At 48.6% G+C, this 24,305-nt stretch overlaps 1 protein-coding gene across 2 annotated transcripts in view; it reads right to left on the reverse strand.

Moving 5' to 3' along the window:
- The window catches only part of VWF (von Willebrand factor), a 127,690-nt gene that overhangs the window by 27,871 nt on the left and 75,514 nt on the right, over positions 1–24,305 (reverse strand). For both annotated transcript variants that reach the window (XM_070371770.1, XM_070371771.1), the window contains 11 exons: positions 22,432–23,810; positions 20,801–20,917; positions 20,578–20,718; positions 20,148–20,291; positions 19,708–19,872; positions 18,131–18,174; positions 17,309–17,486; positions 13,768–13,988; positions 11,681–11,873; positions 11,153–11,494; positions 6,248–6,447 (listed from right to left, as the gene is read on the reverse strand). In XM_070371770.1, the coding sequence (XP_070227871.1) occupies positions 6,248–6,447; positions 11,153–11,494; positions 11,681–11,873; positions 13,768–13,988; positions 17,309–17,486; positions 18,131–18,174; positions 19,708–19,872; positions 20,148–20,291; positions 20,578–20,718; positions 20,801–20,917; positions 22,432–23,810 (3,124 nt within the window). The remainder of the gene's footprint in view (positions 1–6,247; positions 6,448–11,152; positions 11,495–11,680; positions 11,874–13,767; positions 13,989–17,308; positions 17,487–18,130; positions 18,175–19,707; positions 19,873–20,147; positions 20,292–20,577; positions 20,719–20,800; positions 20,918–22,431; positions 23,811–24,305) is intronic.

Below are 24,305 nucleotides of genomic sequence, written 5' to 3' on the forward strand. Positions count from 1 at the left end.
TCTTTACTGCTGAGACATTGGGGAAGCCCCCTTCCTAGGAACAAGTAGCATGAAGTATGTTCAGGATAATTCCCCAAAGGTTCCACACTGACTCACTGAATGTGCCTTCTAATAGTCTTATCCAGTGAGGATGACCATCGTCTGCACAGACCAGTGGTGAGAATCACCATCATCTATGCTGACCAGTGGTGACACCAAGGCACAGAGCAGGAGCTTGACCAGGTGGACTCAGCATCCTAGCCCTGGACATCTGCTCCGTCTCCAGACCACAACTGCCAAGCTCAGCCAGCCCGCTGCAGGGCTCGGGGAGTGATGAGCACTAGACACTCTGTCCCAGCCCTCGAATGGCTGATGGTCAAGCCGAGGAAATAGGACTCGCCCATGAAAAGCTGAATGAGATCTCTCAATTGTGATGCATTCACATCACAGAATCCTACTCAGCTGTAAAAACAAACAATGAAACACACAGCATGGATGGATCTCAAGAATATTATGCTGAGTGAAAGAAGCCAGGCAAAAGGGGAGTAATATTGCATGAGTCCGTTTATATAAAATTCCAGAAAATATAAACGAATCTACAATGACAGAAAGGAGACCAGTCCAGTGGTTGCCTGGGGATGAGAGGTGGGGGGTATGGGTGTATTAAAAAGGAGGCTCAGGAAACTTTTGGAGGTGATGGGAATTTCATTATTTTGATTATGATGACGGCTTTACAGGTGCAGGCACTTGTCAAAACTCATCACACTGTGCGTTTACCTTTGGTGCTGTTTAATGTCTGGGAACTCTCAATAGAGCTGATTTTTAAAATAAAAAATCCAAGAGCCCCAGGAGTGCAGAAAAAAGAGTTCACTAGGATCGGGGGCTCCAGAGAGGTCTCATCTCCTGGAAGTCTGTCCACTGTGGGAGACTGCTGAACTTGGAGGACAAGGAGCAGCCCTGAGGCTTTGTGAGCAGGTCCCGCCTCAAAGCTCAGCAGGGACCAGCCTGGTGCCGCAAGCAGGCGCAGAAGGCAGGACGAGGACCAGGAGGCAGAAAAGAAGGTGCAGCAGCCACAGTTCCAGCTCCTCCCAGGGGCTGTGAAGACCCGGGAGGGGCAGAGGGCGCTGACCTCAGAGGCCCAGGACACAGGACACGGGAGGCTAGGCAGAGTGGAGAAGAGAGGGGGCGACTCACGTCTCCCAGGGCATCTCTCTGTCCCGGCGCTTCCTGTTCTTTTACACTGATAGTGATGCCAAGAAAACCATAAACTGAGGGATATTTAGACATTTACGTAACAAAAGTGATGAGATAAGAAAGGAGATTATATAGAGAGATGATCTTATTTGCAAAACAGAGATGCAGACACAGACGCAGAGAAGAAATGTATGGACACCAAAGGGGTAAGGGGGTGGGATGAATTGGGAGACTGGGATTGACCTATATACACTACTATGTATAAAATAGATATCCAGTGAGAACCTACTATATAGCACAGGGAACTCTACTCAGTGCTCTGTGGTGACCTAAATGGGAAGGAAATCCAAAAAAGAGGGGATTTTATATGTATATGTATAGCTGATTTGCTTTGCTGTATAGTAGAAACTGTGCTGTGCTGCGCTTAGCTGCTCAGTCGTGTCTGACTCTTTGCGACCCCATGGACTATAGTCTGCCAGGCTCCTCTGTCCATGGGGATTCTCCAGGCAAGAATACTGGAGAGGCTTGCCATGTCCTCCTCCAAGAGATCTTCCCATCCCAGGGATTGAACCCAGGTCTCCCACCATCCAGGTGGATTCTCTACCGTTTGAGCCACCAGGGAAGCCCACAAAAGAAGCAACTATACTCCAATAAAAATTAATTAAAAATAAAAGAAGGGAGATATATATTTATTTATTAGTTTTTTCTCTCTTTTTAAAAATGAACTCCAGACATCTTAAATTCAAGAATGAGTAATACAACTTTCCAACTCTCCTGGGAAAGATCACAATAGATGACCAAAATCAGGTGTTAACCTCCTTTTCCAGGGATTTCCACTGTCCTGGGAAGCTCTTCAGGCCAGAGAATCTCTGGCTCCTGAAAAAGCCCGTTTAGGCCTCCAAGGCTGAGCTTCGAAAGGCCCTGAGGCCACACACCTGGAGGGTTATGCAGCCAACTGACCGGCAGAGGGCACTCCTGCATCAGGACAAGCCGACTCCTGATGGCTCCTAACACGGCAGCCCTGTCTCAGTCCCCAGGTTCCAGAGCTGGTACAGTACTGTTACCTGGACAGAACAGGTAAGCCAGATGGCTGGCGTTAAAGATTAAATAAAGATTACAGAAGGACAGCCTGCAGAGAGTACAGCAAGGGGAAATGGAAGTCTTCAGAACCCAGGGACTCAGCAAGTCACAAGCACCGTCCACCCCAGCCAGGATTTGAGGAAGATGCGAATACACTGACACCAGAGATCAGGGAGGGAACCCGGCTCAGGGTGGACCGACAAGGTGATGGAGGCAGTCCTAGAGGGGCCACAGCAGTGCCTGCCCAGCACAGTGGGGTGGGGGGAACCGCAAAACTGACGGGAGGACAACCCATGCACGGGGGCTCTGGATTCCTCCAGTGTGTGTGTGTGTGTGTGTGTGTCTGTGCTTAGTCATGTCCAACTCTTTGCGACTCCATGGACGATAGCTCTCCAGGCTCCTCTGTCCACGGGATTCCTCCGGAGCCCGCTATAAAGGCAGAGTGCATTTGTAACATAAACAAGAGCTATGGAAACTGGTAAATATTTTGCCCTTCTGACATTAGCACGAGGGATTTCTACCCTGAATTATTTCCCCAAAGAAAAGTTTTCGAGGCTTTAGTTTTCAGTTTAAAGAAAATTCATTTAATGGGAATGTTCTTCATATTAGATTTTTATTCTTTCTCTGCTATGAGAGTAATGACATTGCAGGTGGCTGGATAATTTTTTTTATCCGTTTAAACTATATTTTCCGAAATAACTAACACTGGCTGTGTTCCCTTCATAGTGTTTTATTAACTGATTTTATGTTGCTTGGTTTTAAAATATATTTTTAAGACCGTTTCTACATCAAAGTACCACACTGTTTGAACGCCGGCTTCATATGACTTGGATACATATTCCAGTGTGTTGGACTGAAAGGTCGGGAGCAGTGAAAAGGGGAAATGGGGTCAGAGAGAAGGAGTTGGGAAGGAGCTGAGGACCCCAAGATAAAATTCAAAAGCCTCCTGCTTTCAGGATCCTACAGACATCTGACTCATGGAACCAGAAAAACAAACTTGACATGCCTTCCAATCCCAGGATGCCAAAGAAGGAAGTAGAGACCATTTCTGCCTCCCTCTGAGAATACCTGCCACCAACAGCAAAGTGAAGTTGCTCAGTCGTGTCCGACTCTTTGAAACCCCATGGACTGTAGCCCACCAGGCTCTTCCATCCATGGGATTTTCCAGGCAAGAGTACTGGAGTGGGTTGCCATTTCCTTCTCCAGGGGATCTTCCTGACCCAGGGATTGAACCCAGGTCTCCCACATTGCGGGTAGATGCTTTACTGTCTGAGCCACCAGGGCAGTGGTACATGTCATCTGTGCCCAGTAGGAGCCTAGGACCATGCAAGTCAGGTTTTGTCAACTCTTTGGGGGAATATCCGGGAGGATCCCCTGGAGAAGAGAATGACAACCCACTCCAGTATTGCCTGGAGAACTCCATGGACAGAGGAGCCTGGTGGCTACCATCCATGGGATCACAAAGAGTCAGACATGACTGAGCAAGGAACACTTTCACTTATGATACAGACAGTCACTTAATTTAGCAAGTTGGAATATGGCAGTAGAGAGTGGCTGGGCTTCCCTCTTGGTTTATCAACTACACTGTGAAAACAAAACGGGTTCAACTAGGATAAAACCCAACAACAAAACAGAGCCACTGGAACCATCCAAGTACTAGCCTAATGGACACACGCTTACATGGACACCTGGTCAGCTCAGAGTGTAGCTCACAGTTCCAGTGAGATCTGTGGCAAACGTAGGACACTAAGGGTTGACCTGGTGTAGTGAACAGGGTCTTTTTAAATCACCGCTTGCCATCTGAGCCACAGTTCTGTCATCCATTCAATGAGATGTGTAATAATTACCCTATGGAGTCTGGGGGGAGAACCAAGTGAAACAGTCCATATCCTGGCTTACAATGTCAGGGACAGAAGCATGTAGTCATGGATATACTATTCTCGTCATTCTCCAGTTGGTTAGCTAGCTTCACATACATTCTCTTGCTGCTGCTGCTGCTGCTGCTGCTGTGACTAAATACAGTTAAATCATCAACCAGGTTCCCTTAGTGATGAAGGTCTTCCCCGGTGATGATAGAGATGTTAGGCCTTGAGTGTGGCCCATGGTGATAGAACACATCCTCCTTCTCTAGAAGCCAAACAAGCTCCCCTCTAGCACTCTCTGTGGTATCACTGCCAGAATGAAGGGCAGGACCATACCCATGCCCACAGACACACACTGCCCCAGGGACTACAATATACACGTGGGCAACTCTGGAGAGAAGTGACTGCCATCCGAGGCCAGTTCAGTTCAGTTCAGTTGCTCAGTCGTGTCCGACTCTTTGCGACCCCATGAAGTGCAGCACACCAGGCCTCCCTGTCCATCACCAACTCCCGGAGTTCACCCAAATTCTTGTCCATTGAGTCAGTGATGCCATCCAGCCATCTCATCCTCTGTCGTCCCCTTCTCCTCCTGCCCCTAATCCGAGGCCAAGGTGTTGGTAAATAATTAGAGTTTGGTAAATAAATCACCTTTCAAAATAATGACTCCTAAAGGGCTAAAGGAATTGATGACTTGATGACTCAATGACTTCTAAGCAACTCAGCTTAAAGGAGACCTAGCCGAAGGGTAACTTCATATATCAGAAAGAGCAAGCTCTAGGGAGTCAGGCAGAGCTTCAGATATTGACTCCAGCTCCCAACCCATCACCTACAAACTGCATTCGTGGGCAGGGGACTAAGTTCACTCAAGTTCTTTCATTTTCTCAAAGAGGTTTCGTGAGCATTTATAAGATGATGTAAGATAGCGAAGTGTCTTCTGTGGGACCCTAGTCCAAGGGGATGCTGTACACAAACACACACACACACACTCTCTCTCTAGTCCAAGGAGATACTATACACACACACACATACCCTAGTCCAAGGGGATGCTACATACACACACATACACTCCACCACACACATTGGATTAGCCAGAAAGTTCATTAGGGTTTTTTCATAACACCTTATGGAAGAACAGGAACGAACTTTTTGGCTAACCCAGTACAATTCCATGGTCTAATAAGTCTGAGAAGCAAAACCTGGCAATGGACATCAGCACATCAAAAGCTCTAAAGAATCCAGCAATAAAGAAACCGTCTAACTTGCTTAGCTAGTGTATTTTCATCCCCTCTTACTGACAATGACTGTCAATACCCTGCCTGCAAAACACATCTTGGAATGTTCAAACATAAATACAGAGTGCTTAGTACAATGCAAGGCACCTAATATATCTTAAAAATGGTGAAAAGTGAAAAAGTGTTAAGTCACTCAGTCGTGTCCAGCTCTTTGTGACCCCATGGACTGTAGCCCACCAGGCTCCTCTGACCATGGAATTCTCCAGGCAAGAATACTGGAGTGGAGAGCCATTCCCTTCTCCGGGGGATCTTACCAACCCAGGGATTGAACCTGGGTGTCCTGCAGTGGAGGCAGATTCTTTACTGTCTGAGCCATCAGGGAACCCCCTAATAATGGTAGACATCACTATATAAAGTATTCTTTTCCCAAGCCATTCTTTTCCCTGCATTCTACTTATGTGAATATAATCATAAAAATACTGCTAATGGGAACTTCCCTGGTGGTCCAATGGTAAGAACTTTGCCTTCCAACGCAAGGAGTGCAGGTTTGACTCCTGTCAAGAAACTAAGACCCCCACACGTCTTGTGACCAAAAAACAGAAACAGTAATGCAACAAATTGAATAAAGACATCAAAAAATGTTTTTTAAAAAATAGTACTAGTAGTAATAATGGGTTGTTACACTCTGGTGTTTAACCACACAGCTAACCCACAATAGACTGGAATTTGAACCAAGGTGCGTCCGACTCCAAGTCTTTATGCCATGCTGCTTCCCTGTCCCTCAGGGATGCCTGGAATAGCCGAGCCCTGCTGCCAAGGTTGGAAGGGGCCAATCACGGGTCAATGCTTCCACCACTGAGCCAGTGAGAAGCAGCCCCCTTGGGGAGGGGGGGCTCCTACCTGGTGCCGGATGCCATTGTCACCGACGCACTGGGTACAGGCCTCCTCAGGGACACAGCTGCCTTCCAGCATCACTTGGTGCGGAGGGCAGAAGCAGCCTTCCAAGGGATGGTCCCCGCAGGAGCTCGAGTTGCCCTCACACTGCCGGGGGCAGCCACTCTCACAGTGGTTGTAGACCAGGGAGGGCGGGCAGGACACAGCTGCAGAGAGAGAAGGAGATGATTCTCAGGGGCCACAGCAACCAGAGGGAAGCAGATACCACTGATTCAAGGCGGCTGGATAATCCAACAAGTTTGCTGGGATGGAAACTAGTCAGTTTCCACCAATTTTCACTCTCTCCATCTTCCATAGAAATAAGACTTTCAAGCTGGGCACATGACCACCCAGAAAAAAGACTACATTTCCCAGCATCCCTTGCAACTAAGTGTAGTCACATGACTACATTCTGACCAATGAACTATTAGAGCAAGTGTAGACTCTTAGGCAGCTTCTAGGAATCTTTTTTTGAAAGACAGCTGTGCCTCTGGCCCTTCTCCTTCCTTCCCTTCATCCTGCTGCTTGGAACCTGGGTGTGATGGCCAAAGCTCCATCTTACAGCACAAGAAAAGAAGCGAACCCACGCGAGGACAGAGCAGAGAACTAGAACCCACTTTGAGATCTGGAAAGAGCTGAAGCCGCCCGCCTCTGGTCTGCTGTATGACAGAGAATTTTACTTCTTCCTCGCTTGCAGCCAAATTTAACCCCACCTGATGATGTGAACCTGGGATCCTTAGGAAATTCTGTTGTTCTTTTTTGAATATGGGTATATATAACACTTTAAAAATTCTCTTCAACTTAAAAAAAAAAGGAACCCACAGCTACAGAGGGATGTCCTGGGAGAGAAGCTACAAAGTGACCCACTTCTCCCACTCTGGTCCTAGCCAACCCCTTCCTCACATTTTCACGGTGCCAAGGCATGTGGTAGAGAAGATTCCAAGGATTTAGACCAACAAAGCCTTTCCTCAAGCATGCGTGCTAAGTTGTTTCCGTTGTGTCCGATTCTTTGCGACCCCGTGGACTGTAGCTCGCCAGGCTCCTCTGTCTATAGGATTCTCCAGGTAAGAATCCTGGAGTGGGTTGCCATGCTCTCCTCCAGGGGATCTTCCCCACCCAGGGATCCAACCCGCATCTCTTGCATCTCCTGCATTGGCAGGCAGTCTCTTTACCACTAGAACCACTGGGAAGCCCAAATGCACAACAAATTGCCAGGAGGTACAACAATTTTTTTTTTTTTTTTTAGTTGATCTATCCATAAGTGTGAGTGGGGTATTAAAGTCTCCCACTATTATTGTGTTATTGTTAATTTCTCCTTTCATAGTTGTTAGGATTTGTCTTACATACTGTGGTGCTCCCATGTTGGGTGGATATATATTTATAATTGTTATATCTTCTTCTTGGATTGATCCTTTGATCATTATGTGGTGACCTTCTTTGTCTCTTTTCACAGCCTTTGTTTTAAAGTCTAATTTATCTGATATGAGTATTGTGACTCCTGCTTCTTTTGGTCCCAATTTGCATGGAAAATCTTTTTCCAGCCCTTCACTTTCAGTCTGTATGTGTCCCCTGTTTTGAGGTGGGTCTCTTGTAGACAACATATGTAGGGGTCTTGTTTTTGTATCCATTCAGCCAGTCTTTGTCTTTTGGTTGGGGCATTGGTACAACAATTAATAAATAGAGAAGGTGCAATCAGTAACTCAGAAAGTAACATTTTTCCCTTGATCGGCAGGCAGGTTGAAAGGAGGCAGTAACAGCCAGAGGGACTCATAAAACCAGAGCCCCAACACACCAAGGGGTTTGAAAGGGACAGTGTAAAGGAACAAAGTAGGTGATGAAACAGTTAATCCCACTAGAGGACTGTAAGTGGGGAAAATATCAGAGACCCCTGTAAGTTAATGGTGACTCAGAAAGCAGGTTTGCTTAACCACAAAACCAAGCAGGCTTGCTTAGCAACAAAACCATGAGACAGAAACATGAGACATGTCCCCAAATAATAAAACAGTGGTGGCATGAGCCCCACATCCTGCCCAGTGAGCTCAGTAAGTTTATGATCCCTAGGACATGCTCTCTGCACACATAAAAAACAATCTGTGGACCCAGCTTGACCAGGTAGTGACAAGTAAACCCTGCTCAACCTGGAGGGGGAGCTGATGATAGAAGCATGACATCTACTCAAGAAGACAGGGAAGGTCTTCCCCCCACCCACCACCTCCCCTCTTCTCCTTTGATTATAAAACTGGAGCCCAGTAAGTTCTTGGGGGTGGGGCACCCCCTTGCCCACTTGCTTGTAAAACCTCACATGTGTCCTGTTCTAATAAATCACTTCTTATCTATCACTGTGCCTCTCGGTGAATTCCTTCTGTGCTAAGACACAGAGGACTTGGTGTAGGAGCTCTTCGGCGCCCGCCCTCCCCCCCCCAACACACAAATGACACCAAACCATGTCAAGTTATCTAGTCATCTAGTCCAACTATCATTTCAAGATGCAGAAGCTGAGGTCCAGAAAGACTAAGGAAATAGCTGATCACCCAGATGAGCTGGGGCTAGGATGCCCAAGTCCTCCAGCCCCAGTTAAAGCTGAGACAGCATAATAATCATAAACTCGGAGACTCCGAGATGCTTGCACACATTCATTTCCCTCAAAAAAAAAATAATAAACATGTGCCAAGTCCAGGTAAGGAAGCTGACCGTGGGGAGGTGCCGGGAGCCGGGGAGGCATTCCACTCGTGACGAAGGTCATGAGGAAGGAGGCTCAGCATACGCAAAGGCAGGACCGAGCCTCAGGAGTCCCCCCGGATATTCTCGAGCATCTACCCCCCAAAAAACCAGAGTCTGCCTACTTTATTGCTTTGTGCTCTCCCCTCTGACTTTACTGGGGGCTGTCCCTTACCACCATCTCACTCTCTCTGTCAAAAGAGTTAACCTACAGCTCCAATTAATAAAGTTCCTGGGCAATTAGGAGTGTTTAAATCCAAACCCCTCAGATGGCTCTCTAACTCGCCTGACAAGTTTACCCGGACTCCTACAGCTATTGTTTACAGTCTCCCAGCCTCGAGAGGCACGGGAAGCTTAAGATATTCAAATAGCTTAGAGCCTCTCAGAGAGTTAGAAACTACCAGAATAAACTAGTAAAGGATTTCATTGATGAGCCAATGCTTGTTGCCAAGTTTTCACATCCCCTGAATTGTATCCTTGAATATGTATTAATTAATAGTTGGTATGTAGAAAAAATAAGTAGTGGCCTTGGTGTTAGTAACTTTAGACCCTTAAGGTAATAAATTCTTTCCTTTGTTGTAAACCCATTATACATCCACCCTATAGGAATGCAATTTTATCTTCAGAAGATGGCGCCAAACCTTAAAATAATTACTCTTAGAGAAAATAAGTCTTTGTTGATAAGTCCTTGTCAAGAGTCATAAAATGTTAATAGGCCTTCTGGCCAGAAGATGATGTAAATTACCTAAACCATTTGTATACGATAAATTTGCAGGAAAGAAACCCTGGTTTTTGATAAGGGTCAAAGACTGCTGACTTTGCATCCCCTATTATCCTCTATGTGTAACTTGGAGTATATAAACCCCTGTTAAAAATAGAGCTACAGGCCTTGCTCACCAACGCTTGGTCTCCCCATGTCATTCTTCCCCTTTAACTTCCAGCTGAGTCTCCATCTGGAGCGCGGAACCCACCATGCTTACTAATTATGCCTGGGCTTCTAAGATCCGACTGGGGAGGCCTCAGTGTCTCCTCTCCTTCCGGGAGAACGGAAGGACACCTGCGGCCTACGTAAGTGGTGCAAACTTCTTGTCTTGAAGTTTTATTGGTCTCCCGTGTAAACCAAGCTACTCAGCTTCTTTTCTCCACTGAATTTTCCTACTGAGCTATCCTCATTCTATTACTCTTTATATCTTTGATAAATATGTAAATAGTCGCCGACTCCGTCTCCCCTTCGAATACCCTGGATCAGCCGGGGCAGGTCCTCGGCAGGGAGGTGTCTACACTAGCAAGCCTATGGTATCTCTAATGAAGAAGCTTCTTGGTATTCGAATGGTACAATTCCACTCACACTTCTAAATCCTGCTCAGGCGTGGCTTGCTCTGGGAGCCTTTGCTACACCCTGGTGCCAGTCCAAGTTCAAGGTGACTGCTTATTCTGTACTTTGCTGGGGCCTTGATGTGTCTTATTGTTGTTCAGTCGCTAAGTTGTGTCCGACTCTGTGATCCCATGGACTGCAACATGCCAGGCTTCCCTGTCCTTCACTCTCTCCCGGAGTTTGCTGAAACTCATGTCCATTGAGTTGGTGATGCCATCCAATGTGTCTGATAAAGTCACATGTGCAGGAACTGCAGAAATACTGATAGAAAGGACCATGCTTTCATTTACCTAGAAACTCGTTACATAGAAATCCTGTGTTCACATTACCTGTATGTCTACCATCTTACTTGACCCTGAATGGAATCCTAGGGAATAGGAAAGGCGGAGATTTTGATCTCCATGGCCCAGATTTTAAAAATATGAGGTTTCAGGGAGGTTGAGCAGGCTTCTCATTCGTCATTCTTCACAGCATTTGGGGGAGCCTGTGGAGACTCACCCGGAGAAGGCAATGGCACCCTACTCCGGTACTCTTGCCTGGAAAATCCCATGGATGGAGGAGCCTGGTAGACTGCAGTCCATGGGGTCACTAAGAGTCGGACACGACTGAGCGACTTCACTTTCACTTTTCACTTTCATGCATTGGAGAAGCAAATGGCAACCCACTCCAGTGTTCTTGCCTGGAGAATTCCAGGGACAGAGGAGCCTGGTAGGAGGTCGTCTATGGGGTCGCCCAGAGTCGGACATGACTGAAGCAACTTAGCAGCAATGAAGACTCACCACAGAAATCAGGAGTCCTCCAGTCGACACACACCCCCTTGGTCCGGCAGAGGTGGGCATAAGAGGCAATGGCTTCACACACTTGCTCCTGCTGGCAACTGTCCTGCTGGCACATGGCATGAAATGTGGCTGGAGCAAGGACCTTGTGGCACTCAGCAAATAGCTCAGAGAGGAGGACCTGGCAGCGGGAGCCCTGGGAGATGGGGCACGGCTCCTCGGGGCCCAGCGGGCATGTCTGCCCCGGCTGCTGCACCGTCCACTCCCGGACCAGTGTCTTCCAGTCCTCAGTGACCGTGCCATCCCTCAGCATGAAGTCATTGGCCCCGTTCTCATCACAGAACCCTAGAGAAACCAGGAGAGACATGGTTGAGAGCCCAAAGCCAGCTCCCGATGCTGGAGGCTTGGTCATTCTCCACCCCTGCCAGCATCTGAGCCCACTACCGGACCCAGAAATGGCAGTAGCCAGGGGCCCTGAGATTAGACCAAGGAGGGCATACATCTCAGGGAAGAAGCAAACAACAGTCTTACCACAGAGACCATACGTCTTTGAGGCAAAGATCTTGGGCCTCAGCTGCAGCTGGAACTCGTTGTTTTGTGGGGTGAAGGAGAGGATGTGGCCCAGAAGGTTGAATCTGACCTCGAACATGATGGTACCATAGACTCTGACCTCCATGTCCCCACCCAGGTAAGGGACAGAGACCAGTCTCCCATTCACCATCACCTGCCCAAAGGAGAAAAGCCCCATCAGTAGTCATGGCAACGAAGGATCCTAGGATTTCACTTGTAGTCTCTTTCCACAGTTCATGACAGTCCCTACACATTCATCCCACTCAACTCCACTGTTATTCACAAACTTGGGCACTGTCCGGCAGCTCTTCTAAGATAAAGGGGCTCTACAGAGCTTGGCAGGAGAGTGGACTCTTACAAAGCTGAACAGCCAGCCAGGCATCTGGAACCCAAAAGCTCAGGGGTTAAAGGAAACCTTGAGTCCATCTGCACTCGACAGGGAAGACTGATTCCTCAAGACAGGCTGGGGAAGTTGCCATTTGCCAACTCATTGATGCCCTATCTCCAGGAGCATCTAATAGGAACACTTTAATCTTTATTTTATTTTGGTCACCAGATCTACAGAGGCTCCACAACATATCACACCAAACCTGTTAAAATACACTCACCTCCCATGATGACTATAATTTTTGCTGTAAAAAATTTGGAAAGCTTTTTATCCTTTTGAATTTTAAACATTTGGCTATGAGCTACTCATTTAATATATGACGAGCTGTGATTATTTTTTTCAGCAATCACTGTGCGTGTTCAAGAAGTCTTGCAAGAGAAGGTCTAACCCTTAAGTTGCTTTCATGTAATGAAATATTTATGATTTCCAAAAGAACTGAAGGATACAACCTCTTGTAAACAGGTAATCAAACATTTATTTTGATGAGTTTTGCAGTTTCCCTTTTGAGTTTTGGAGCCACACATTTTTCTTAGGCCCTAAATATTTTCAAAGGCTTTCATCTAGGCCCTAAATATTTTCCTTCAGAAGGTTGGCATGCCCTAGCCTAGGAACAGGGCGCAAAATGCCTGCTGGACAAACAGCCTGGTGTCAACCCCAATCTTCTACTAGTGCAAAAAACTGGCACCCCATTGACGATGTAATGCTACTGACATCAGACCCTTTCTGGGACTTCCCTGGGGGTCCAGTGGCTAAGACTCCATGCTCCCAATGCAGGGGCCTAGGTTTCATCCCCAGTCAGGGAACTAAAATCCCACATGCCACAACTAAAGATTCCACACGCCACAACTAAGAGTTTGGCGAACTCAGATAAGGAAATATTTCCATCAGCAGATGAATGGATAAGAAAGCTGTGGTACATATACACAATGGAGTATTACTCAGCCATTAAAAAGAATACATTTGAATCAGTTCTAATGAGGTGGATGAAACTGGAGCCTATTATACAGAGTGAAGCAAGCCAGAAAGAAAAACACCAATACAGTATACTAACGCATATATATGGAATTTAGAAAGATGGTAACAATAAACCCTGTATATGAGACAGCAAAAGAGACACTGATGTATAGAACGGTCTTTTGGACTCTGTGGGAGAGGGAGAGGGTGGGATGATTTGGGAGAATGACATTGAAATATGTATAATATCATATATGAAATGAGCCGCCAGTCCAGATTCGATGCACGATACCGGATGCTTGGGGCTGGTGCAATGGGACTACCCAGAGGGATGGTATGGGGAGGGAGGAGGGAGCAGGGTTCGGGGTGGGGAACGCATGTATGCCTGTGGCGGATTCATTTTGATATATGGCAAAACCAATACAATATTGTAAAGTTAAAAAATAAAATTTAAAAAAAAAAGAAATATTTCTTTAAAAAAAAAAAGAAAGGAAAAAAATGGACCCTTCCTTCCGAATCTGAGCCCTGAACAACAAGAAATCACACCAAAAGGAGATGCAATAAGCCCCTTCTACAGAGATAGCACCCTGCTAATCAGGCAGAAGGTCAAGTCTCCGCACAGGAATACCAGCTAAAACCAGCTGCCACCGGGTCCACGTGGCTTCCCCAAGGGCCCTGCCACAGGACCACGGAAAGCACCTCTTACCTCCATGTTGCTGCAGAGCTCAACCGAGAGGCCATTCTGCTTCACCTCCACAGATTTCATGCAGGCCTGCCTCGCCCCAGCGCTGCAGAATCCATTATGGAGAATCACCTCCAAGTCCTGCTCCTTGTTGTGAAACAGAACATATGAGCAGTTGCCGGTCAGCTTGAAATTCCGTCCATCAAAGGTCACGATGTGCCGAGTGGAGCTGCCTGTGCACACACCTGGGCGAGAAAGCAAAGGATGGGTATGACTTGAGCGGACTCGCACCCATGCAAAGAAGCAGCCGCATGCAGATATCCAGAGCTGAGAGTTGGGTGGGCTTTTTGAAGCCACAGAGGAAAATTTCTTCCTTTTTACAGAATAGGAAACTGATTCTGAGAGGTAGAGCACCTTAGGTAACACTTGGCCATTAAATATGTTCCTAGGAAAGATTTAGAAGGATGAGGATTCCATTAAAATGTGGCAAATTATAGAGCCATACTTCCAAAAAATGTAAACGTGCAAAGTTAATGCTCTCCCCCACAAGCATGTCTTGGCCCAGGAAACAAACTGAGGTTCCAGGGGTGTTAGGACACGTTTAAACCACAACAAGCTAAGCAAACCATGAGCTCATGACCTCACTGGAAAGGAAGTTCCCCTAAAGGCGCACGTGTCTTTTCAGCTACCAAGTGACTAATGGTACACATGGCCATGTTGACATGATCCCTTAAGAGACCCTGAAAGAGAAATATTCCTGAAGCCAAAACAAACGGTGGGGTCTCGACACGATCTCGTCTGCCACTTGTCCATCCACACCATCAGCAAACTCTCAGGGTTTCTGTTAAAACACCACTTGGGAAGACTAATCATCTTGCCACTATGTCAGATGATTCCATAAAAATCCCCCCAATGGACCACAGTCCATGAATAAAGGAAATCAGTCCTGAATATTCATTGAAAGGACTGATGCTGAAGCTGAAGCTCCAACACTTTGGCCACCTGATTCGAAGAACTGACTCACTGGAAAAGACCCTGATCCTGGGAAAGATTGAAGGCAGGAGGAGAGGGGGGCGACAGATGACGAGCTGGTTGGATGGCCTCACCAACTTGATGGATGTGAGTTTGAGCAAGTTCTGGGAGTTGGTGATGGACAGGGAAGCCTGGCATGCTACAGTCCATGGGTTGCAAAGAGTCGGACATGACTGAGTGACTTAACTGAACTGATGGTCCAGAGTCATACATGATCTGAAAACTAATCTCGGACTTCAGTAAAGTTGGAAACGAGCCTTCCAGACAAACCATGACCACGTCTATGGTGGTGAAGAAATGGAAACCAAGAACTGAGAGGCAGATCCAGGGGGTTAGCAAGGACTCACTAACACCACCCTTGCTCTCCGCCAGGCCCAGGAGACCTCCATAGTAAGAATGACCCATATACCAAGGCAGCACAGACCCTGGCAAATGATACACCATTGGTCAGGGCTGATCGGCTCCCAGATGCTCTTCTACTCAAAGTTCCCCACGTTCTGGGCAGCCGGTCACGTCCAAGCAACAGTCCTGAATGCTACCACCCCACTGACATCCACGCTGTAAGTGTTCCCAGACACCCCAGCGGGGGTACCGTGAAGTCTTTTTTTTTTAAAGAAAATATCTATCTGGTCTTAGTTGCCACATGTAGAATCTTTCAGTTGCAGCATGTGGGATCTAGTTCTCCAATCAGGAATCGAACCCAGGGCCCTGCATTGGGAATGTGAAGCCTAAGCCACTGGACCACCAGGGCAGTCCCTGTGGCCAAGTCTTAAGCAGTCCAGCCCCAGCTGCCACAAGAACGTAGTAAGTCCCAAGATAAAGAAATGGCATTAAGCTGGCAGGTTAGTGGGAGTGGCTTTGCCCACCTGGAACAAGCTGGTTCAGTGAAATGGTGTTAAGCTGGCAGGTTAGTGGGAGTGGCTTTGCCACCTAAATGACTTAACTTCTGTGATCCTCTCCTATCTGCTCTGCTCTCTTTGAACCAACAGGGCAACTTCTGGGCATATCTTTCTATAGACTTCTGACACTGAGAACCACGTGAATGCCTCACACACAGAAGGCAAACAGATGGAATCAGCTAGGATGGCGGAGAGGAAAATTCAAGACGGAACACAAACAGGTACAAAATCAAATGAATGGTAATGAATAATGTGAGTACACAGCAAGGAAGGGGGAAACTAACCTAAATAACTTTGGTGAAAAATTTACTCTGTACCCAAAGTGAAAGTCGCTCAGTCATGTCTGACTCTTTGCGACCTCATGGACTATGGAATTCTCCAGGCCTGAATACTGGATTGGGTATCCTTTCCCTTCTCCAGGGGATTTTCCCAACCCAGGGATCGAACCAAGGTCTCCTACATTGCAGGCGCATTCTTTACCAGCTGAGCCACCAAGGAAGCCCAAGCATACTGGAGGGTGTAGCCTATCCCTTCTCCAGGGGATCTTTCCAGCCCAGGAATCGAACTGGGGTCTCCTGCATTGCAGGCAGATCCTTTACCAGCTGAGCTACCCGGAAAGCCCTGCACGAATGTATACTCTAGTTAGTATATTTGGTTTTCATAAAGATATTGGTTAGCAGTTCTGTTTTTGTGGGGGTTTTTTTTGGCTGCGTGGCATGTGGGATTTTGATCCCCAACCAGGGATCAAACCCACATCCCCTGCATTAGAAGCATGGCATCTTAACCACTGAACCGCTAGGGAAGTTCCTTGGTAGCAAATCTGAAACTACTTTGTGTGTATTTTGTATACGGTCTACAAAGGAATGAAGGCCCAGGGTTGCTTTAAAAGTGCTCAAACTTCTATATGGTAAGGAGGACACCTAAAGAGAGACAAAGAGAGAGCCTGTGTGAGGGGTTGAATGCAAAAACAAGTAAATGAAAATAACAAAACAAAGCAAACCAGAAGGATGGCAGGATGAAGCAGTGGGCAGGCAAAGAATATAGAATACACAACTGATATCAAAGGAAAACTCGGGAGAGCTGGCAAGAAAGAGCAGCTGCCTTAAACACCTGTCAGGCCAGAACACAGGGCCCTCCCATGGAAGCACCAATCGTGTAAGAACTTGAGAATCCACTTCCAGCCCCACCATCCCCAAAGGCAGGCGGTCCATGCTGGGATCAGGGAGGCTTTTCAGCTCTAACTCAAGTTCAAAGCTTATTTATTACCCAGGAGCAGGCATCTAACCAGTATTCTTGCCTGGAGAATCCCATGGACAGAGGAGCCTGGAGGGCTACGGTCCACGGGATCACAAAGAGTCAGACATGACTGAGCGACTGAGCAAGAGGCTGAGTACTGACCTCAGAAAACCAATTCCTCCCTCTTGTTATGCATTATCTGGGGATGTGCCCTCCAAAAGGCACAGGAAGGAGATGGGGAGCCCTGGAATGGGATGGAAACACGTCCCAAGGACAGGAGAGTGAGGGAACATGGGTGGTAGGGGCAGGAGATGGCCTTCTGGTCTACCTCTTGGCACAGACAAGCAAAAGGCACCAGACCCTGAACACTGCCCAGGCTGAGGAAGCAAAGGACTCACAGGGACAGGCCCAGCGGCAGCCACAGGCTTCCTCCATCCTGAGCGGGGTCTGGCCGTCGGGGCATGATGGCTGTGGCCCCTGATCGCAGTTGACCCGGTGACTCTTCAGCAAGGTCTGGCCATCTGGCAGGCAAGTCACCGTGTGGCACTGATCCAGCAAGGTCCAGACGTCCCCAGGCTGCAGAGAGAGAACCACATTCGGGCAGGGACTGGAGTGAGGCACTTCAACATCCACTAGGCAACTAACCCTCCCGCCCTCAAGAGACACAGAAACTACAACTTGGGCCTGATTGGCAAGGAGATAGGAGACAGAATGTAAGATTTACGGGTGGATCCACTCCCATCCCCAGCCAAAATTTTTCAATTTTTTATTTACTTATTTAGGCTTTTATTATTATTTATTCCATGCTAGGTCTTGCTGCTGCGTGAGCTTTCTCTAGTCGTGGTGAGCGGGGGCCACTGTCTAGTTGCCGTGCGTGGGTCTCATTGCGGTGACGTCTCCCGTGGTGGAGCACAGGCTCTGGGGTATGCGGGCTTCAGTAGCTGCGGCTCCCGGGCTCTAGAGCACAGGCTCAATAGTTATGGCCCACAGCCTTGGTTGCTGCGCGGCATATGGGATCTGCCCAGATCAGGGATCGAACCTGTGTCTCCTGCCTTGGCAGACAGATTTTTTACCACTGAGCCCCCAAGGAAGCCTCCAATTAAAAAAAAAAAAAAAAAGCTATTGGACCCAGACCAAAGGAGGAAACGTTAACCAGGGGGTTGAGGACTTCAAATATACATTCCTGATCTTTCCTTCAAAGCCAACAGAAAGGAACTTACCCTCCTCTCATTCCCGTCCTCATCCACGCAAACACTGACGAACCCTGAAACAGACACAAGTCAGACCTCTGTCCCCACCCACCACCCAGAAATTGTGAGCCATTTGCTCAGCTACCTGGCTGGTCCTTGAAGCTGGACTGACTGAAAAGAACGTGAGTGAAATGAGCAGTGAGGGTTTGGGTATGGAAGATTAGAAGGCAGTCATCCTGTGGTTCTTCAGGCAAACATTGTGGGGTGCTTTATTTTTTTGGCTTTGCCTTATGGCTTGCAGGATCTTAGTTCCCTGACCAGGGGAGCGAGTCCATGCTCCCAGCAGTGAGAGCGTACAGTCCTAACCACTGGATCACCAGAGAATTCCATAAGCTTTGTGGTTGTTAGTCATTATAGTGACACAACAGTAATAACATGGCAACAACTACAATCGATATCTTCTTGTCCTCTTTTCTATGTATTGATATTAATATATCAGTGCCTAGTAAGAAGAGGGAAATGAGACAAGATCCTGAAACCTTGAAAGAGATCTTCAAAATTCCTACCAAGAGAGCTATCATCTAGCAAGACAGGGCAATAACTCCTAGTAGGTTTGGACTCACACCTAATTATATTAGGAAAATATAAAAAAACAAGTTTAAAAAATATCATGCATGTGGAAAAAAAGGAGATCAACCCAGTCAATCCTAAAGGAAATCAACCTGAATATTCATTGGAAGGACTGATGTTGAAGCTGAAGCTCCAATACTTTGACCACCTGATGCAAAGAGCTGACTCATTGGAAAAGACCTTGATGCTGGGAAAGACTGAAGTAGGAGGAAAAGGAGACGACAGAGGGTGAGACAATTGGATGGCATCACGATTCAATGGACATGAACTTGAGCAAACTCCGGGAGATAGTGAAGGACAGGGAAGTCTGATGTGCTGCAGTTCATGGGGTCGCAGAGAGTCAGACACGACTTGGTGACTGAACAGCAATGGTAAAAACAAAAAGCTTCTAACCCTAAATCAATTTAAACTATGGTACTTTGATGTTAAATTCTATGTTACTGTATTTCTTTTTTTAATCTTTTTATTTTCTTTTTTATTGAAGTATAGTTGATAGACAATACTGTGCCAGTTTCAAGTATACCACAGAGGGACTGCTATATTTTTTAGATTACATTCCATCATAGATTATTTCAAGATCTTGAATGTAAATCTCCATGCTATATGGTAAATCTGTGTTGCTTTTCTAAAGTCTTTTACACCCATGCTGAGCATGAGTGCAGGGCCTGGAGAAGAGGTCCATGACCTGCGGATGTTAGGGTTCCCTGCCTCTGCCTTCCGTTTCTTTGTCCAGAAGCCCCATCTATAGTGAGCAAGGACAGTAAGGAGGGAAGGAAGTATATACACAGAGAACTTTCTGGCAGCCCCTTGGAGGTTTGTCTTACAATCTCCCACAAGCAGAAATTTATAGATCATGGCCTATAAAGCAGTCTTAATTCAAGGCCAAATCTCACGTATGGGAACCTTCTAGTGTCGAGATGGGTTTCACTGCTTTTGCTTCTATTTTGAGGGGATAAGAGAGACATCACAAGACTCACCAGAGCATAGCCTCTGGAAGAAAGAGTTGCCAAGGGCAACCATGCTGGGGAGGTCTTCGATCCGCTGGAGCTCTGCCACGTTGGAGCTGGCCCCCGGACCTGCCAAGACCCTCAGCTGGGCTGCATCATACTGGTCCCCAATCCCGATGGGGAACACGGCCACTCCTGCGGTTACAGAGGAACGAGAAAGGGTCTGTGCCCACCTCTGGTCGAGTGGGTTCAGAGTGGTCTGGCCTGAAGCTTCACCCAGCCACTTGTACAGCCTCAATATTTTTAAGCAATTATCCTCCAATTAGAAATAAATTTTTTTAAAACTACAAAAAAAAAAAAAGATGAGCTGTTCTCCAGGGAGATACTAAGATGCTACATCATTCCACTCAGCCAGCACTCCACGCCCACCCACCGCCCCTGGCCCACAGGACTGAACCCTGGACACTCACGGTTGGATCTGGCAGCAGCGGCGGCCGCCTCCACTGAGTCCATGGAGGAGCCTGTGACCAGGATCACCACCACCTTGGAGGCACTGGGCCTGGCACCGTGGACTTGGGACGTGATGTAGCGTGCCGCGAAGGACAGCGCCTGCCCTGGGAACAGACAGTGGACCGCACAATCAGTCCTGACTCAGGAATGGGGGTCCTGAGGCCAGCTGAGCATGCCATCTCCCGATGGAGCCTCGGATCCCTGAGACGGAATGACTCGGAGACTCGGAGAGGCTCACATACAGGTGAGGGGAGGAAGAATGTCTCGGCCCTTAGTTTACAGGAAGGGAAACTAAGGCCAAGGAGCGACGGCCAGCCGGGGTCACTCGGTCACTTGTGCCAGGAGCGGGGACTGCACGCAGCCCCTACCCCCATCCCGCACCCACGTTACCGACTTGGCTGGGGCCTCCCTCGCGCTGCATGGGGTCCACAAGGCTCAGCAGGTGGGCTTTGTCCACGTGTATGTTCCAGGGCACGTCAACGTTGGTGTTGCTTCCGTACTGCAGGACCGACACCTGGGTGAGCTGAGGGCCTGGCGGGAGACGGGGCGCAGGAGTCACGCTCTGGATCAGCGGGAAGCCCCCAAAACACCCTGCTTCGGGCGCCTCACTCACCTAGGTTGGCTTTTGAGATGAACGCCTTGGCGAAACTCTTCATTTCGTCAAAGTAAGAGGCTGGAGAGGTGGAGGAGCCATCCAGGAGGAGAACTACATCCAGGGGCTGGCTGCAGTCTGCAGAGACAGGAGGGAGTGGCCAAGGGCAGCGGGGGACAGGCCCCAGGCTCCTGAAGCAGACACTCACTGGACAGTGTGTGCAGGGCGCTGGACTGGGAGGAGCCACATAAGGGAGGCATGTCCTCCAGTCCTGCATGGGTGTGGCAGCTGGTGCCAGGCGGCAGGCAAGGGGGCTGCGAGACCCCAGGTGTGGAGATGTTAGGGGGATGCCAACACGCCCAAAGGCAGTTTAAACACCACAGGCAGCAGCAAGAGGCAGAGGCATCCTGTCCCTCCATTTCGGGGGCTGCAGCTCTTCTAGAATCCAACAATAGACTGGAGCAGAAAACATGCGGATGGCAAAGGAAGCAGAGCAAAGCACCCCTGGAAGGTGGACTTGTGTGTCCGTGGGTTTCAGGCGGCACGTGAGGAGCTAGAAGGTGATTCTATTGCAAAGGCCTAAAGCTCATGTTGATGGTTGGGACCAGGGTCATGATCACCGTGAGGAAACAAACTCTGCCCCAAATGCCATTCTGAGATTGGATGAAGCCATTACTGAGAGATCACAAGAGTTTAGATAAATCGGTAGCCCAGATAAAAACCAAGAAACAAAAGCATAGACAATGAAAGAAGGCTAGTGATTCTGGAATGGTTCCAAACACTCCAAATAAAGATACTCTAGAACTAGGGATTGGGCTTCCCCAGGGACTCCGTGGTAAAGAGTCCACCTGCCAAAGCAGGAGACACGGGTTCCATCTCTCGTCCGGGAAGATCCCACATGCATGGAGCAACTAAGCCCGTGCATCGCAGCTGTTCAGCCTGCAGTCTAGAGCTGGGGAACCACAACTACTGAAGCCCAAGCGCCCTAGAGCCCATGATCCGCAACAAGAGAACCCGCCACAATGAGAAGCCCTTGCACTACAACACAGAGTAGCCCCTGCTCACCACAACTAGAGAAAAGCCTGAGTGCAGCAACAAAGACCAGCACAGCCAGAAATAAGTAAGTAAATAAAGAAGAACTAGAAACTGATCAGTCGTTAGTATCAGTTAAGAAAGTAGTAATAATAGCAGGGGAGATAAACCATTTTTGAGTGCTTGCTATGTGCTAGGTACCGTTCTAAGCATTTTACAAGTAAGCACTATTATTATCCACATCTTACAGATGCATGCATGCTGGGTCGCTCAGTTCTGTCTGACTCTTTGCAACCCTATGACTGTAGCCTGCCAGGCATCTCTGCTCAAGGGATTCTCCAGGCAAGAATACTGGAGTGGGTGGCCATGCCCCTCCTCTAGGGGATCTCCCCAACCCAGTGATGGAATCTGGGTCTGCAGAATCTTTACCATTTGAGCCACCGCAGAAGCCCATAAGAAAAGATCCTTCCCCCTCAAAAGACCACAGACGCCTCTCCCTGAAGGCAGGACATGACAGAAAACACAGAGCAGAGAGACAGATTGGAGCCTGAGAACGGCATCTCCACCAAGGCAGCCCCTAGCCCCCCACGTTCTCGCTCCAACGCCAAGCCCCCACACACCTGGGGCAGGGGCGAGGGTGGGGAGGTGCGGGCCGTCTTCAGAGCAGCACCGCTGCAGCACCAGATCTGGAGCTTCTCGGGGGAGCCTCTCGAAGTCCTGGATGAAGATGGGGGTCTGGGGCCAGCTGACCCTCTCCAGCTCCTGCACATCCACGCGGGGGCCCACGCCGATGGGCACCAGCTGGATGTCTCCAGGCATCCGCTGGATCTTGTCCGAGGCCGGGCTTCCTGTCACCATGTAGACCAGGTTGGGCGCCTGCTCCCGGTCCCCCTGGCTGGCGGAGAAGCTGTGCTCCGACAGGTACTGCAGGGCCAGCCCCGTGTTTGTCTGGTTGCCACCTCGGTAGCGGACTTCACGGAGTCGCTGCAGGACCACGTCCTTGGACTGTGGCTCCCTGAAGGAGTGCTCCACAGTCACCACATATGAGTACTGCAGCACTGTGACGTGGATGCCGTCCTGGCCCACGTCCATGCGTCGGATCACCTCCTCCACAAACTCTGCGCTCCTGTTGAAGTTGGCCTCGCCCACCTCGTCCGAGCCTTCCAGGAGGAATGCCACATCCAGGACCACAGAGCTCCTCTTGGGTCCCGGCAGCGAAGGACCCAGGAGCTGCGGCGCCACAGTGACCTGTGCGGCGAGGGGATGTTGCGTCAGGGTCGGGGCAGGCACCTCGAGGGCAAGGTCGCAGAGGTAGCCGACAATATCGTCCATCCGCTGCTCCAGCTCGTGCACGCCACTTAGTACAAAGGCTTTGTTCTCAGATGCCTGCTTCTCAATGAGGCGGATCTGCTTGAGGCTGGCGTGGGGCCCGATGCCCACGGGGACCACGGAGACCTTCTTCTTCTTCAGGCCCTGGACGTAGCGGACCAAGTTCCGGGCCAGCCTGGGGGGTTCCTGGCTGGCCGTAAGCAGCAGGGCCACGCGAGAGGCCTCAGGCCGGTCAATCCTGCCGAAGATCTGGAAGAGCGTGTACTTCAAGACCTCGCTGGTGGAAGCCATCTCACTGCCCGCATACTTCACCTGCCCGGCAATGCGCCGCAGCTCAGATGGCCGTTTCCGGTCTTGCAGCGCGAGGTAGGCATGGGAGCCATCATGGTACTCCACCACGGCCACACGGATGCGTTTCTGGGAAATGTGCAGACGCTCCATCATGCCCACAACGAATGCCTTCAGCGTCTCGAAGTCAGCCTCGGACAGCTTGGAGGAGCCATCCAGCAGGAAGACCAGGTCCAGGAGTTTGCTGCAGAAGAAGTCGTGCAGGGGCGGCTCCGGGATGTCCTCCACGTATGGGGTTGTGGGGGTGACTGGGCCTTCGGTGGGGGGCGGGCCTCCTGGCTCCCTGCAGGCTTCACAAGTAAGGCTGACACCATCACAGTGACTGCAGGAGGGGAGAGACCAAAATGGTTCAGAAAAAAGCACACACATACACACATATATATACACATGCACACATATACACGCATAAATATACACATACACATATACACATACATACACACATGCACACACATATACACATACACACTTCCCTTGGGTTGTGAGTCCCTTAAAAACCAAAGCTCCTACCCAACCTAGGACCTAAAAATGAATCTTTCTTCTTTCTCGGCAGTCCACACAGCCATTCAAATTTGACTGATTTTCAACCTATGCCTCTAGCAACATAAATATTTAATTATAATTCAAGCCTTCTCCCAAATATCTCCAAATACAAACACTGCTGTGTAATGTTGATGCTGACCAGGACTTGTAAATGCTCTGCTGAAGATATATGTTTTTCAGTATTTATTAAACAGAGTCTAAGCTGCATAATTCCATAGCATGTTTAACATGTTGGGCTTTAAGGAAGAAAGGAAAACTGGAGTAAAATCATTTT

The sequence above is a fragment of the Bos mutus genome, chromosome 5 (genome assembly GCF_027580195.1).
Source record: "Bos mutus isolate GX-2022 chromosome 5, NWIPB_WYAK_1.1, whole genome shotgun sequence".
NCBI lineage: Eukaryota > Metazoa > Chordata > Mammalia > Artiodactyla > Bovidae > Bos > Bos mutus.